Source organism: Aedes albopictus, chromosome 3 (assembly GCF_035046485.1).
Source record: "Aedes albopictus strain Foshan chromosome 3, AalbF5, whole genome shotgun sequence".
Taxonomy (NCBI): Eukaryota; Metazoa; Arthropoda; class Insecta; order Diptera; family Culicidae; genus Aedes; species Aedes albopictus.
The window spans coordinates 8,078,413-8,093,822 of record NC_085138.1 but is presented as its reverse complement, the minus strand read 5'-3'; the positions used below and the strand labels follow the sequence as shown (position 1 = coordinate 8,093,822).

At 38.7% G+C, this 15,410-nt stretch overlaps 1 protein-coding gene and 1 long non-coding RNA gene across 2 annotated transcripts; one reads left to right on the top strand and one right to left on the bottom strand.

The window, feature by feature from the left end:
• The first annotated feature begins 2,827 nt into the window (after positions 1-2,827).
• LOC109426332 (arrestin domain-containing protein 3) lies at positions 2,828-4,822 on the top strand. Its single transcript, XM_019701789.3, has 4 exons — positions 2,828-3,213; positions 3,293-3,472; positions 3,556-4,395; positions 4,465-4,822. The coding sequence occupies exons 1-4, from the start codon at positions 3,099-3,101 to the stop codon at positions 4,596-4,598; spliced, it is 1,269 nt and encodes a 422-aa protein (XP_019557334.2). The 5' UTR covers positions 2,828-3,098; the 3' UTR covers positions 4,599-4,822.
• Positions 4,823-7,948: 3,126 nt separating this feature from the next.
• LOC134291267 (uncharacterized) lies at positions 7,949-8,839 on the bottom strand. The gene is made up of 2 exons (XR_009999004.1): positions 8,331-8,839; positions 7,949-8,263 (listed from the first exon to the last, which is right to left on the bottom strand). It is a non-coding gene; the product is annotated as an uncharacterized LOC134291267 (long non-coding RNA).
• Positions 8,840-15,410: the final 6,571 nt, after the last annotated feature.

The window sequence follows — 15,410 nt, the reverse complement described above, 5'->3', positions numbered from 1 at the left end:
CTAGAGCATCCAAACTGTTCTTGAGTTTAGATCCTAAAGTCTACGGGTGTACCGGTGACTTATTTCATTATACAAAACTGTCATGAAGTGACCCTTGAGAGTTAAGAGGTTCATGAATCCTATTTGGTGGTGTAACGTTACTATCTAAAACGAAATCACCTCATGGTTGTTAACTAAGCTCCACAACAGTAAGGATGGCCCATAATATCCCAAAAATATATAACAAATCGTATAGTTCCTCGATCTACTTTGGTAAATACAAGTGGGTTACATACTTAAAGTTTTAACGACAACTCGGTAAAACTTCTACCGATATTTAGTAAAAATTATAACAGGATTCTCGGCTGTTGGATTCTCGGTAATCCGTTTGCTGAGGATGACGATTTCATTTAAGTGAGTATGTAACACTACTTAACGTAGTGGCAAAAGCTATTATAACAAGTGTAGAGCTGAAGTTAAGATCTCCGAAATAGCTTGGTTGATCTGAAATATCTCAAAACTATTTTGGAATGACTCATGAAATGCCAGGGGGATAACAGATTACAGTTGGATGTGTAATGTTAAGTTCATTGTGAGAATAACTACTCTAACTGGCAAGAGCTAAACTTCAGGACAGTTTGGACGACCCTTAATGTCTCAAAGGTTTCTGATAATATCGAGTAGACTTCAGATTGGTCCAGTAACTGCGGTTGATTATGCAACGTTACTCAGTATAGCAGATATGGCAACTGTTACGAGTGTAGGCCTGAAGTTCTGTACTTCAAGGTAGTTTGGCTGACCGGGAATATCCCTATTGTGTCACCAAATGACATTTGAGAAATTCAAGAGCGCCATGGGTCCAAGGAGATTTTTTAATGCAATTATTCATGGCGAAAACAACTTGGACGACCCTGAATGTCCCAAAGGGTTTTAATAATATCAAGTAGACTTCAGATTGGTCCAATTATCACGTTAAAATTACAACGTTATTCAGTATAACAGATATGGCTACTGTTACGAGTGTAGACCTGAAGTTCTGAACTCCAAGGTAGTTTGGCTGACTATAAATGGCATTGCAGATTTCAAAAGCTTCATGGAACCCTATTGCAATGCTATTATATATGGCGGAAACACATTTAATTGTTCTTGTAGATTTGAAGGACTTTACTACAGCACAGCTTGGAACACCTAGAATACTTCAGAATATGAAATACCTTTTGATATCCTTGACGAAAGATAAATGAATACATATGAACTTAACCCATATCCAAATTCAACTTTTAGAACAACTGGTATGTTATTTATTTCGTTGTTCCAAACTTCATGCTGTTCAGGATGTTCTAGGTTGTCAGTAGTATCATTTACAAATATTCCCATTTTCCTCAACAGAAGACTCAACTTGCAACAACTTCTTCAATAAACAGTATAATTTATACAGCCGTTTCCATTTTGGGGTCATATATGACCCCTCCGGCTCCAAAGGGTTAAAGAAATCTTCCAGAAATCCTTTTTGAGAATCCTCCAGAAATACCGTTTGAAAATCCTCATGGTGTTCCTTGTGGGAATCCGCAGGATGTTTCTCTTGGGAATCCTGCAGGAGTTCGTTCCAGAAATCCTCTAAGAATTCTTTGTAGGAAACCTTCAGGATTACTGGTTTCAGAGAGGTTTGTCAAAGTTTTAACGGGCTTTAGGAAGTTTTCAAAAGAGCATAATGCAGTTTGAGAAGTATTTTGAAGTATTTCAGAGTCTACTAGTTAGTTACGGTTATAGATCCGCTTACTCAATGAAGTTCTTGGATATGCTTGGGCCAGTAGTGCTCAGCACTCTCGGCCTGCCCAGTGCCCGCTTAGATTGTCAACTAAGGCGAAATATTATTGCGAGCCTTGGCTGGAATTTTATGCACCGCTTTGGCGTCTCCCTTCCTGAGGCGAGGCATTATTGGCAGCCCCAACCAGATTTTCATTTGTCGGTTAGGCGTTTTCTTTTCCTAGGCGAGACATCATTTCCAGCTTCGGCCGGAATTACAACCGCCGCTTTGGCGGCTCCCTCCTTTGAGGCGAGACATTATTGCCAGCTCCGGTCGGAATTTCATCTGCCGCTATGGCTTGTTCCTCTTTCGAAGCGAGATTTTACGATTTCCTCCATGTCTGATCCGTCAGAAAACAGACCTTTTATAATTACCGTTTGCTTCAACTGGCTCTCCCAGTTTCAGCCAGCAGGAGAAAAAAAAAACCAATCTCTTCCTTGTTCTTCTGTCGTATTCCTCCTTGTTATTGTTGATCTTCACAAGGTGTGCAGCCGAAAAGAACGCCACCGCGTTTCCTGCCGAATTCTGCCTGATCCTTATTCTTATTCTGCTTCTCCAAGATGGCCTTCTTTTTCATTCTTCAAAGTTCCGCTCCTCTAGGATTGTTCAGCAAATGGGTTCTTCTAGTCGCCAATGTGGTACTCTCCGGCTTGACAGATCAAATGATAATAATTCTTCATTCTTTTGCATGGCCTACTCAATTATGTATCAAACTACCAAAGTATCGAGTAGTACAAGGCTACTAGGTAAACTGAAATTAGTTTCAAAACTTCTCGAAATGTTACATATTTCGAAAAAAAAAGAGTTCGTAAAAGGAGGAAACCATATTTGTAAATATATATTCCAATAGAATCGAATATTCTCATCAAATTTGTTGATCAATAAATGGACGATGGCTTCCAATAAAACCATACAATCACAAGTGTTGTCCAAAAATTGGGATATCATAAACATAAACAAAACAAACCGATTCTAATCAGTAAAACAAAAACATTCCGATAATGATTATTGGAGTAGTGGTGCAAGCTACAAGCTTCACGATACACAACCACGTGCGCGTTTGCGCTGTGCGTACGCGGCGCACTTATTTGCTTTGCGCCGATTCGGTATTGGTGAAGCTTCGAAAGCCGCATGCACGCAACACAAACTCGCTTGTTATGAATGCCGCATTCGCCAGCATTCAGTATTCAGTGATCCGTCCTCACCGATGCTTCTCTACAGCGTCTAGCACGGTGATTGATTCTCGTCATCACACCGCACTGCCTGCTTTGTTGCCGTCTGTCCGTCCGTCGTCATTTCGCTTTAGTTCAAAATGCCGACACAGTGTGCGATCAAGTTCGATAGCAATCCGAATGGAGTGTTCTATTCCGGGCAGACGCTCACCGGACACGTGGAACTACACCTGGACAATCCCAAGAAAGTTAAAAGTGCGTATCATCAGAGGGGACGAATTACACGTTATTTCAAGGCCGTTCTGCAAATTCTGCTTCTGCTCATTCCTTACAGATCTCAAATTGATCATCACGGGGTGCGCCGAAGTCAAATGGACAAAGAGCAAATTGAGTCGCCGCAACGGAGCAGCGGCAACAGCAGCAGCCAATCGCTGGCGGAGAATCAAAAGAGAAACATACATGGGAAAAGAGGAATACATTGCTTCAGAGGTTGCTTTGATCCCACGAACGAATGGTCAGTAGGGTTGCTCTTTAATGAACACTCTTTCCTTTGAAAACTAGTTTAGCGTGAGTCATTATTTTGTTCTTGATGTTTAGATGACGCCATCGAAATACCGGCCGGAACACATGAGTACAAATTTACCTGCCAGATACCGTCCAATGCGGCCACATCCTTCGAGGGGGAACATGGCAGGGTTCGATATACGGTCCGGGCCGTCCTCTACCGGCCATGGAAATTTGACCAAACCTGTACTATTGCCTTCACAGTATTACAACCGTTGGATCTCAACCATGAACCGGAAAAGGTAGGCCAGCCCATGAAGCTGGAACGATCGAAAAACTTCTGGTTTTGGCCGTGCATTTCCGGACCGATGCACTTTTCCATAGAACTACCCGTAAGTGGGTACGTTTCCGGACAGAAGATTCCCATCACTGTTAATCTGAACAATGCCAGTAACATTCCGATACAAGCCATTAGGAGTAAACTGGTGCGAAAAGTTTGCTTTATTAGTCAAACGCCGACTCGAAAGGCCAGGAGTGAGGCTAAGACAGTGGCCAAAATGCTCACAACGGTTACGAGTGATAAATCCAACCAGTATACCCAAGACTTGGTAATTCCGGCCACCGCTCCGACCGGCAAATGCCCCATCATTACCGTAGAGTACGAACTAAAAGTTAAGGTCAAACTGGGCGGTTTTCGATCGGATCAGGAAATGACCATTCCAATTACCATTGGTACAGTTCCTTTCGGAATGTCGCCAAAATTGGAATCGCCCCTTAACAATAGTGGTGCTGCTGGCTTCGGGTGGAGTGGCGGCATGCCAATGCCGTCAGGCGTGGCAACTCCACTTCTGTCCATGCCGGAGCTACCAAACGCGCGAAGCTCCCCGTTGCCGTACCCTCCTGCTACGGCGGCGCCTCCTGCGATCGGATTTTGTAAGTGTTCCTTTTCACAGCGTTCCTTCGATCCTGATTAATCATCACTATATTTCCGCGCATTTCCAGTACCTCCCAGTTACCAGGAGGCCATGAACCAGTCGGCGGTCAACGTGAATGACGGGGAACCGAATGCGATCGGATTCCAGGCGTACATTCCTCGCTACCCGGTGTACAACTTTGGCTCTCCACTTAGGATGTAGATTTTTGGTGCAAAATATACTCGATTAGGCTGGTTCAGCTGCCCTTATCACCCAAAAGTATGGATAATCGAAGTCATTTACAGCTTCGAATACTAAAATGTGACATTAGAGCTAGACATACAACGACCGCATTTATACCTTTTATATTACCTTGTAAGCTTATTACACACAAAAAATAGGAACAATAAAACATATACTCATCAGTTAGTATTCATACCAACTTAGCATTATCATTGTTAATCTCAATAAAGCTTCTACTTTGCATGCAAAGATACCCGAAAGCACACCTGGATGCACCCAATTAGCGAAACTTGCAGTACAATTGATCACGTTGTAGTGAACAGTCGGCACTTCTCGGATTTCATTGATTTGTGAAGGTATTCACCACAGAAAGAAGAAACTACGGAGTGGAATGTCATCTGGGACGCAAAACAGTATGGAGCAGAATGATATGCGGAAATTTTATGAACCTTTCAATCAAGGATGTTTTCGATCACCTGGCAATCTGTCCATAACTCAGTTCAGAAGCATAATATTGAAATGAGATGTTCGGTAAACTTGTAGATAAGTGTTTTTCCTATAACTATCACCAAGGACGCCATATCCTAACTCATAAATGCGGCGTGAGAGCGCTAGTATCACCTACTCATACTAAACGATCGAAAAATCCGATCGTTTAGTATGAGTAGGTATTAACACTTTTACGCTGTAAATATAAGAGTTAGAATGTGGCGTCCTTGGTGATAATTGTAGGAAAAACAATAATCTACAAGTTTGTTGAACATCACATTTTAATATTAGGCTTCTGAACTGAGTTATAGACAAATGAGTTAAATGATTGCCAGATGATCGAAAACATCCTTGCTTTCAATGGTGTGTGGGGAAAAGCAGCGCCGTATCCTACGTAAGATGCACTCTAGAGTTTGTTGTTCAACATTGCTCTTGAAGGATCTATTAGGAGAGCAAGACAAGCACACAAACTACAAAACGTAGCCTCTAAATCCTTGAAGAAGACGAAATATATGTGGAAACGTCGGAATGTCGAAGCAATAGTCGTTTTAGTTGCTTAAAGACTGGAAGAGTCGAAAATTTCGAAAATAAGGTTGGTAACTTTTTGCAGCCAAAACTTCGCCGCCATCTTCAGTTTCTTAGCCTCCCTCTGTCTCAAGAGGCGATCTGATTGCTTGAGGTAAATTTTGTTGAGGGATCATTATTAGTTCACGTAGAGTAAGCCGCAATTGCTAACACCCTTAATACACAGACAAACAGACTTAACTCTTAAGGAGAAATGCTTCAAAAACTTTTGCCCGGTGTCTTTTTTATGAGCCCACTGCCACCTGTCGGTAGAACCGCGCGCCATTATGGATTTTGATTTGACGTTCATCTAACACGCACTCTACTACACAAATCGCCTGTAATTTTCGTTTGCATCATTCAGCAACGTGTACACTGGCAAACGTCAAAGCGATCGAACACTAGCGCCCCTGGTGAAAGGATTTCGGAAATCAAATGAAATTTGAATTGATCGTTAAATGCATGTGTCAAGCCGTTTTGAAAAGTGTTACGTATGTTTGTCTGTGCTTCCATCCTTCGCAGCAATCATAGCCTGATCTTGTTTCCAAGTGATCGCCACATCCTGAATCCAGTTTGAACAAGATCTTTCTTTTGGTTCGCCTTGTTTCATATCTACTATGAAACTCAACGATTCTCTCTTTTGAGAGCATGAATTGGAATTAACTGCCAGGTTGCAACCTCTTTTGAGATGTTCCTGTCTAGTCTACCACAGCCGTAGCGTTTCCCGGTAAACTTCTGTTGCTTTTTCTGTAAGCACTGCAGGTACTTCATCTTCAAACTCCAGTTGCTCCCTTCCCAAACGGTCCGACGGTCGCGAACAGAAAGTGTTGCGACATCAAACTTGCTTCGGGAGATCGTAGCAGGCTGTGAACGCGAGTTACTGAGTTTTCAAATCAATCACGCGTTTTCTTTGCTCCGCGTTGTTTTGAATATGGCCGGCTGAATTGAGAAACGGTGGGTCTTCATTTTCACGTGATTCCCATGGTTTTGATGATATATTGCTGCTGGATGTCCTGGAGACGCTAATGAAGGTCAACAAATTCGTCGCGAGAGTACTGGAATTCGTAAAATTTGGTGGATTTGGTTCTGTATATCGTTTTGGTGCCCAAACGTATCCTATGGACTTAACTCTCCATTAACCCTTTCCTTCCCACGACTTTGAACGACTATATCTATGCTAAAAAGCGTTTCCAAAAAAAGTGCTTGAACAAAAATTATTGCAAATTGGCTAAATTTTTCGAAATCAATGAAAAAAATTTTGGTTGTAAATCAATAGGTTTTTGATTGTTTATCAATAGTTTCACTATTGAAACAAGTAGTTAGTAGTTGGATCAACCTTATGAGGTTACAACCATATTTTGAAAATTATTACATCATATTAATCTAATTCCATTTGTCCCGAGTTCGCCGAAAACCGATGGTGCTCTAGAGCAACCATGGGAAGTAGAGGGTTAATAACACCCAAATTCCCGTGACACCTTGGCTTGAGAGGACGTATAAATCTCTACATACCTTTCTTAGTTCTTCAACTAAGGGCTTGTTCACAAATGTCATAACGCTGGAGGGGGTGGGTGGGTGACCTTCATGGTGTTACAGCCCGAACAAATAAATTTTTTCCCCATATAATTAGTGTTACGAAGGGGTGGGTGGGTGTCGGAAAAGGCCAATTTTGGCATTATGAAATTTGTGAATGAACCCTAATCTTCCTTTCCCATCCCTCAACTGTCGCAAGGACGTGCCGAACAAGGTGTTTTTTTTCTACTTACCTTGGTGCCGAATGTAGTTTTCGACCGTTAGAGGATTGCGTCAATCTTGTCTCTGTGCTTTGGTAACGAACGGGAAGAAGGCAATTTTCGTAATAGCGGTTGTGCGACTTGCTTAATAATAATGCGACACCAAATCTTTCAACCCCTTGTGACCCCGCATTTTCAGTTTTCTTACCAACCCAACGAACTCCAAGGAAATGGCTTCTCAACTTGGTTGCAGAATCACGCCACATTCTCCTCCTTCCTTATGGGGCCCATAACCTGTTGAGCGACTTGGCTCCCAGGCTCTCAGTAAGGATTCGAACAGTAATGAAAGGTGACTTGTAGCTGCGCATAGGGATTTTGATGGACTTCGTAAACAGTGGAAGCGGATGAAATAAAAACAAACGCATCGTAAAAGACACTGATCTTTTCGGTTGCTCTATACGGTCATAAGTCTTGATCGTCGACCGAAGTTTACCGAAGAGTGTTGCTGGGACTTTCCGATACACATACATGCAATTCCTTAGATTCTGATAAAACAAACTCCAAATTTGTATTGTCTTCTTTTTTATAAAACACACGTCGTTTAGACATCTTTTCGAACTGCATTATCCTGTATTTTCAAATCAGAAATTCTATGAAACGCCATCATGTGACGATGTACTAGTTTTGTACGCCTAGATCATTTAGTAACAGTAATGTCCAATAGTCCTAAACGCCTTCACTTTTTGCAGCATCCCGTTTCGCAACAATCCTTGCCGGTTTCCTTCTTGCAGGTACAATTGCAATTGCATGCAGCAGTGCATGGTTTACCTTGGCCGCATTCGGCGGTACATCTGCAATCTGATCGAAGAAGAAATAAGTTACGGTTACACTACACTTCACTCCACTGGATCAACGATTTACTTACCATTGTTACAGCACTTGCACGGCATGTTGAACTTTTCGATTTTGCTTCGATTTACCGGGTACGACGATTGCTGATCAGAACACTTTCACGTTGTTATCGCACTTCTGGATTATTGATACTGTTTGATGCCTTACGCGAAACTTTTATAGTGGACGCTACTTTTCACACGACATACCTTCCTTCGATGGTAGCGCACATAAGAATACAGTCACTTGAAAATAAGCGCGCGCAAAAGTGTCGTGTGCAGAGATACGGAAGCACTACACAGCTCTAAAGAGCAACTTATCGAAGTCGAATCCGCTGTTATCAGTAGTTATCTGTTTGAGTAAGCATTGACTATGTTTCTAGTCTAGGCCATGTGCAACCGTGTGACGTCCCTTTTCATTATCTATGATTCAGATGCAGTGTATACCTTCGTTCTATTTGAGATGAATCGTTGAGTTATCGTTGAACAAAACCGTTGGTTTTAACAAACAGGGACGGCCTAGATTACAGGTTTGCAGTTTTCAGGGAATTCTAGACACGTTTCAAAGCGTTGTAGCGGGTTTCAGATGGGGTTTCGTGGCTTTTGAAGGCTTTGTAGGTATTCGGACGAGCTTCAGAGGTTTTCAAAGTCGTTCTCAACGGCTTTACAGGCTTTCGGGTATGCTTCAAAAGGGCTACGCAAGCTTTCGGATGAGCTTTCAGATGGTTTCAAGAGGGTTCCAGAGGGGTTTCCAAAGGTATTTGGGAGGTTCATTGGCATTCAGGTGAGCTTTACATTGAATTCAGGCGTTTGTCAGTGGCGTTTCAGAGGTGTTTCAGTGGATTTTATAATGGATTTTCAGACGATTACGTTTGTAGATTCGATTGCTTTTATACTTTAAATTTTAAAGTTTTAAAGTTTAAAAGTACTTCTTTAGGTCTGTTCTAATTGGAGAATTACAATTAATTTTCACTTAAACTTGATAGTTTGATAATTATTTCCTTAGAAGAACTATCAAGTTTAATATTCGAACTGTAAAATTTTAACCCTCTAATACCCAAATTTTTGATTTTGATCTAAATATCATTTTTCGTCATCTAAAATAGATTTAAACATGTTTTGGAAGATGATTCTTTTTAATTCTCGATTTTGTGAATTTCAGTTTTTGATTTTTCTATTTTTTATTTTTGAACATCCCCACACTTTTATATTTTTCCTGGAAGCCAATTTGGGGTACGGATTTTTTGTAGATGAAAACATTTTGAGATTTTATGATTATTGTTGAAATATTATTATTTTAAATTTTTTTCACAGAAAATTTTATTTTCCATGTAATTTTATGGAAAATAATTTTAGAGTGTATTCGATTCCCTTAAACTATTAAACAAGGATAGTATGATTTGGGAAAAATTCAAAATATGTTAATTGTAGCGATTCAATACAAAATAAGCAATGACTTCTAAAAGGTGACTTAAACATCATTTTTTTAATGATTTTAAAAAATGTAAATACACTTTAAAATACACCAAAAACCATTTTTATATATACAGAACAGTCCTAAATATTTGCCAAAAATATAAAAAAAATGATTTTCCACGACACAAAAATTACAAAAATGCTCAAACTATACCCCGTCTAAAGGCGGGATTGGGTATTAGAGGGTTAAGTAAAAATTAATTTTTATTCGTCAATTGGAATGAAAAAGACCCTTAAAGACTCTTAAAAAGATATTAAACTCACCACTTGACAAATCGCAGTTACCTCATGCTGTATATTGTGTGAGCATTAAGGGCTGTTTGCAGATCAGAAGAAATTTCTCAGCCTATCTTGATGCATGGGAAATTCCTTGCCTGAATCGCTCAAGAAACCGTTTTTTCTTTGATCGCAGTACACAGTTGCAAAGAAATGACAGTTCAAATGGCAGTCACCGTAGAAAGTTTCTGTCAGGAATCGGTCAAGAAGTTTCTTGAGCGATTCCTGTTGAACTCGAAACTGAGCTATAAACAGGAAGCTGTTAGAGACAAATACCTAGGGGGCCGTCCAAAACCACGTAGAGTTTTAGGGGGGAGGGGGGGGGTCTGGCCAAAGTCTGCGCTCCATACAAATGTATGGACAAAAGTCTACGAGGGGGGAGGAAGGGGTCTGAGATGGCCAAATTTTGGTCTACGTGGTTTATGAACAGCCCCTAGATACGTTTTTAAATCTCATAGCCTTTAGTCTAGGGAGTTCTCCGCTACTCTAAGACAGTCACTGAAGTCATAGCTAGATAAAACTATCCAGCTATGGGTTCAATGGCGGCCTAAGAGTATATAAGCTGATAACTCAATTAAAAGATTTTTTGGAAGCCTTTAATATACCAAATATTACGTCATCACTCATCCTTGAGCGCTCCCTAAACTTCAATTAAATCCCCTATCTGTTTCTTGGCCGTAAATTATAGATCAAGCCTACTTTACCAAACACCGTATCTAACAAAATCAACGAACGGAGAAAATTTAAGGGGAAGTTTGCTGTTCCTATAGCTACTCATACATTCAGCATTTCAGAAACGTAAAAAATCCGGGTATTTTTTCACAAATCATAACCAAAGGTGAGTGAGACAAGTAGTCCTTAACGAAATTCAGAGCCTCATGTGATGTTTCTTGTTTACATATGTTACATACGGTGTTAGGTAAAGTTAGGCTTGAAATACTAAATTACTCAAATTGCTCTGCATCAAATTCCATTTAGATAATGGATTACAGGAATTTCAAAACCGTTCCAATGGGATTTTGGAGGTTTCTGGGGCGTTTCAAGAAGATCCAAGTTTTTTTGATGGATCTCATAAGTTTAAGGGCGTTCAGGGGTATTTCAATTGAATTATGGAGACTTCAGGAGCGTTTCAATAGATATCCCCTGAAACGTAATCGCCTGAGATCCCCGAAACGCATCTGAGACCTCCAGATTCAAACGTTTTGCAGAGCTCGTTATATAAGTCGAAAATGGTCAAAATTTCATTGTATTCGGTTCTTTGAATCCGGAGATATAACAGCTCAAAGTTGGCAATCGGATAAATATAGTTTTTTTCTAGAATTTTTATAACTTCGTGCAGAATAGCCCGATCTTTTCCAAATTTTGTCCACTGATACACAACTAGTTGATCCACTTACAGTAAAAATTTGAGAATATTTGATGCACTTTTCAAAAAGTTACAGCTATTTGAATATTTTTTGAGAAGGGCAACTTTTGCCTGTCCCGATCATTTTGTCTATCCCCTGTATTTTAAACAAATCCATGCAGAAATTTCTGGAGAAATTCTGAACTTTCGGTTTCCTGAAGGATTTACTGAAAGTATTACTGAAGCAGTTTGGACATATTTCTGCAGCAATTCCTGTAGGAATATTAAAAAAAAAAACGCCCAGGTAAGCTTCTGTAAAGATCCCGCGATGAAAAAAAAATCTTGAGATATTTCAAATTCCTGTAGAAATATCTACGAAACATTTCTGAATAAATTCCTCAAAGATTCAGCGGAGAAACTCTTAGAGCCATCCTTCAAAAAAATGCCCGGAGAAATTTCTGGGGAGATACATTAAGGAATATCTGGAGGACATTCTGAAGGAATCTCTGTATGAACTCCTGCAGAATTTTTGCTGTATCACTGTAGAAGTTCCTAGATACATTCTGGCGGGAATTGTCAATCGAATACTTACCTAAACAAATCTCTTGTGGACTTCCTGAAAAAAATACCTGAACAAATGTCTAAATCTTTAGAAGATTGTTAAAATTTATAAAGTAATCCCTAACGGTGTTTCTGAAGCAACTCGTGGATATCTGCATAAAGGAATTCCTGAAGAAATTATAAAGAAAATTCCTGAAGAAAACTCTCTGAAAAAAATAAACGTCTAGAAGAACTCCAAAAGCAGTATGTGGAAGATTTTCTAAATAAAACCGTAGAGAAATTTTGGAAAGATTTATTAATTTTTGAATTTATGAAGAAATCACTGAAAGCATTTCTGAAGAAGTTCGAGGACGATTTCCTGATATTTATGGAGGATTTTCTGAGGAAGCTTTTCTAGAGGAGTTTTTGGAGACATTTTTGGAGGATCCTCTAGAGGTAGCTCTAAAGGAAGTTTGAGAAATATTTGAAGAAATCCATGGCAGATGTTCTTAAAAAACTTTCTTAAGGAATCCTTAAAAGATTTTATGGAAGAAATTATTGAAAGATTTTTTAAATGAATACATCGTCTTATTTGGTGGGAACACTGTTCTTGATGTGGAAACATGTCTAGAATTCAAAATTTGTATTCAGAAAATCCAAGATGTTTGCTGTTTTACGAGCGAGGTCTCTTAAATCATGCAATATGACTATAATTTGTATGAGGAAGAGTGTCCGCCCAAAACTGGAAACCCAAATCCTTGAATGACAAATTTCACGCGTTACGTTTTGCGCGAGAATCAAACTTTTGTTTCCAAAAATTGTAATGTTGTTAAATACATGCCAACCAGTATATCAAACGATCAGATTTGATTAGAAGATTCATTTCATGCTTTGTTAATGAAAATTGGAACTTTTTACTTCAAGAAATATTAAGAAATAGAGCGTAACGGGACACCATCGCAAAACTTGACAAATTTTGACTTAACGCCAACAAATTAGCTACTTTCCTGAAACATTTTTCAAAGATTTAAGTACTATTTGAACGGTATAAGTAATTATCTTCATTTTGGTGCAAAAAGAATCAAAATAAACAGCTGGAGCACTGAAATATCGTTCAACAAATTTCAAAAACCGCGGTGTAGAAGTGCGTCGAACGTGTCGAATGCGTGCCAAATTCAATACGGCGACAGTTTTATGTATTTTTAAATGCTAAAACCAAGCTATATGGCTATATTGACATTGAGGATCTGTCATATGTGGAGATGTTGTTATTGTTGTCTGGAGTGTGAATCATTGTATGTAATATTGAAGTATTGGTAATAAAGTGTATACAAATAATGAATACAGTTGTTGAATAATCATTACAGAGAAAGATTCTCACATTTAGCATGAGAAATACAGGGGATAGACAAAATGATCGGAACAGGCAAAATTTTCCTTTCTCAAAAAAAAAAAAAAATCAAATAGCTGTAACTTTTCGAAAAATGCATCAAATATCGAAAAATATCAAATATTTCACTGTAAGTTGTTCAACTAGTTGTGTATCAGTACACAAAATTTGGAAAAGATCGGACTATCCTGCACGAAGTTATGAAGATTCTATAAAAAGGCATAATTATCTGATAGCCAACTTTGAGCTGTTATATCTCCGGATTCAATGAACCGAATCCAATGAAATTTTCACCATTTATGACTTATATAATGAGCTTTGAAAAAAATTTGACTTAACTTAAAATACTTAACACGCAAGAAAATTATAACGATTAATTTATCTAAAAAAACACCAAATTTTCTTAAATTTCAACATCGTTTCAAAATTCAAGATGCTAATCATAGTTCATCTAAATTCCCTGTAATTGTCTTGAATATAGATACGTTTTGAAAGAAAATAACAATATAGCCGGCAATTCATAGAAAAAGTAAGGAGATGCATATTAAAAATAGACCAATTTACTAAAACATCATAAAAATAATGAAATCGCTATAACTATTCCTCTTGGTAATAACATAGACTTAATACTAAGACATAAATGTCAGGAACAAATTCAATTCAATTTGTGACGCCAGTTTTTCCCCCATGTTTCCCCCAGTAAAATCGCCCAATACTGGTAATAATTTCAAGTTGAGTCAAACGTTCTTCAGAACTTATTATAGAAGCCTTAAATGGACTAAATTTCATTGCATTCGGTTCATTGAATCCGGAGATATAACAGCTCAAAGTTAGCTATCGGATAATGATGCCTTTTTCTAGAATCTTTATAACTTCGTGCAGAATAGTCCGATCTTTTCCAAATTTTGTCTGCTGATACACAACTAGTTGATGAACCGTGAAAATTTGAGAATATTGTCGTCGCGGTTGAAACCCGAAGTTTCCCCACACCCGACAATCGAATTTTCTCAAAATCCATACGTGCAACCTAACGTCGGACGTAGTGCGCTGGACAGCGGACCTGGTCCTCTATCCAGCGCACTGTGCCCGACGTACGTCCGACACAGGATTTAGGAGAAAAATCAATTTTCGCGTGTCAAAAATTCCGATTTTCAACTGCACTAACAATATTTGATGCACTTTTCGAAAAGTTACAGCTAATTGGACATTTTTAGTAAAGTGAAAATTTTGCCTGTCCCGATCATTTTGTCTATCCCCTGTACGTCCGGAGTGTAAAAATGAGTACCAGGACATCCAAGATGGTGTTTCAATGATTAAGATGGCGTTTGTTTTCTAGAGTTTATGCTCTGAAATCATGCAATATGGATCTCTTGAGTAGTTTGGAAAGATATTTGGTGTTCAAAAATGATGGCCTGAAAATCCCAAATGCCTTGAGTATTTTAAAAAGGATATTTTAAGGCACGAGAAAGGCACAATCACCGCTAAACCAAAGTAAATCAATACATGTTGAATTTTATTTGGTTGAGATGTTTATCATTTTCATTATTTTTTTCATAAGTTGCTCGTTTTGCGCCCCCTTATACTATCAAATTAATGCAAATATTTCAAAACTGTTATTGTTTGGATTCCGAAATTCTTATTCTAGATCAGATAATTCCTACAATTTCTGATCAGCGTGTGATCCATTCGCACGCTTAATTTCTCATGACAAATGTCTTTTTCGATTAATGTTTCATCGTTATTCCATCAGATTGCATAAAATGAAGCTAGAATCGAACAATTAGGTAGTATTTGTAAAGATCGCGATATTCTTAGACTTCTTGCCAATTCAAAGCACTAACACGTTTTCCTTCAAAACACGTTTATTCAACTCCAGAGCTAAATAACCAACAACTGATGTTTACATTTCAATACTGACTAGATGCCTACTATGATTGAAATTTCCCTACACCGTTGTTCCTCGTAATTCATATCTCTAGTCCCTTATTTATTTGCTGAGGTAATTTCCAGAATAGGAGCATATGTATTCATCAAATCTTATTTTTATTATCCCTCATGATTCCTAGTGTTGAATAACTGTCCACTATG

Bases quoted from the DNA above. Each gene is read 5' to 3' on its own strand.
- LOC109426332 (XM_019701789.3), top strand. From the start codon at position 3,099: ATGCCGACACAGTGTGCGATCAAGTTCGATAGCAATCCGAATGGAGTG. The intron at 3,214-3,292 runs GTGCGTATCATC...CATTCCTTACAG, and splicing joins CAATCCCAAGAAAGTTAAAA to ATCTCAAATTGATCATCACG. The intron at 3,473-3,555 runs GTCAGTAGGGTT...CTTGATGTTTAG, and splicing joins TTTGATCCCACGAACGAATG to ATGACGCCATCGAAATACCG.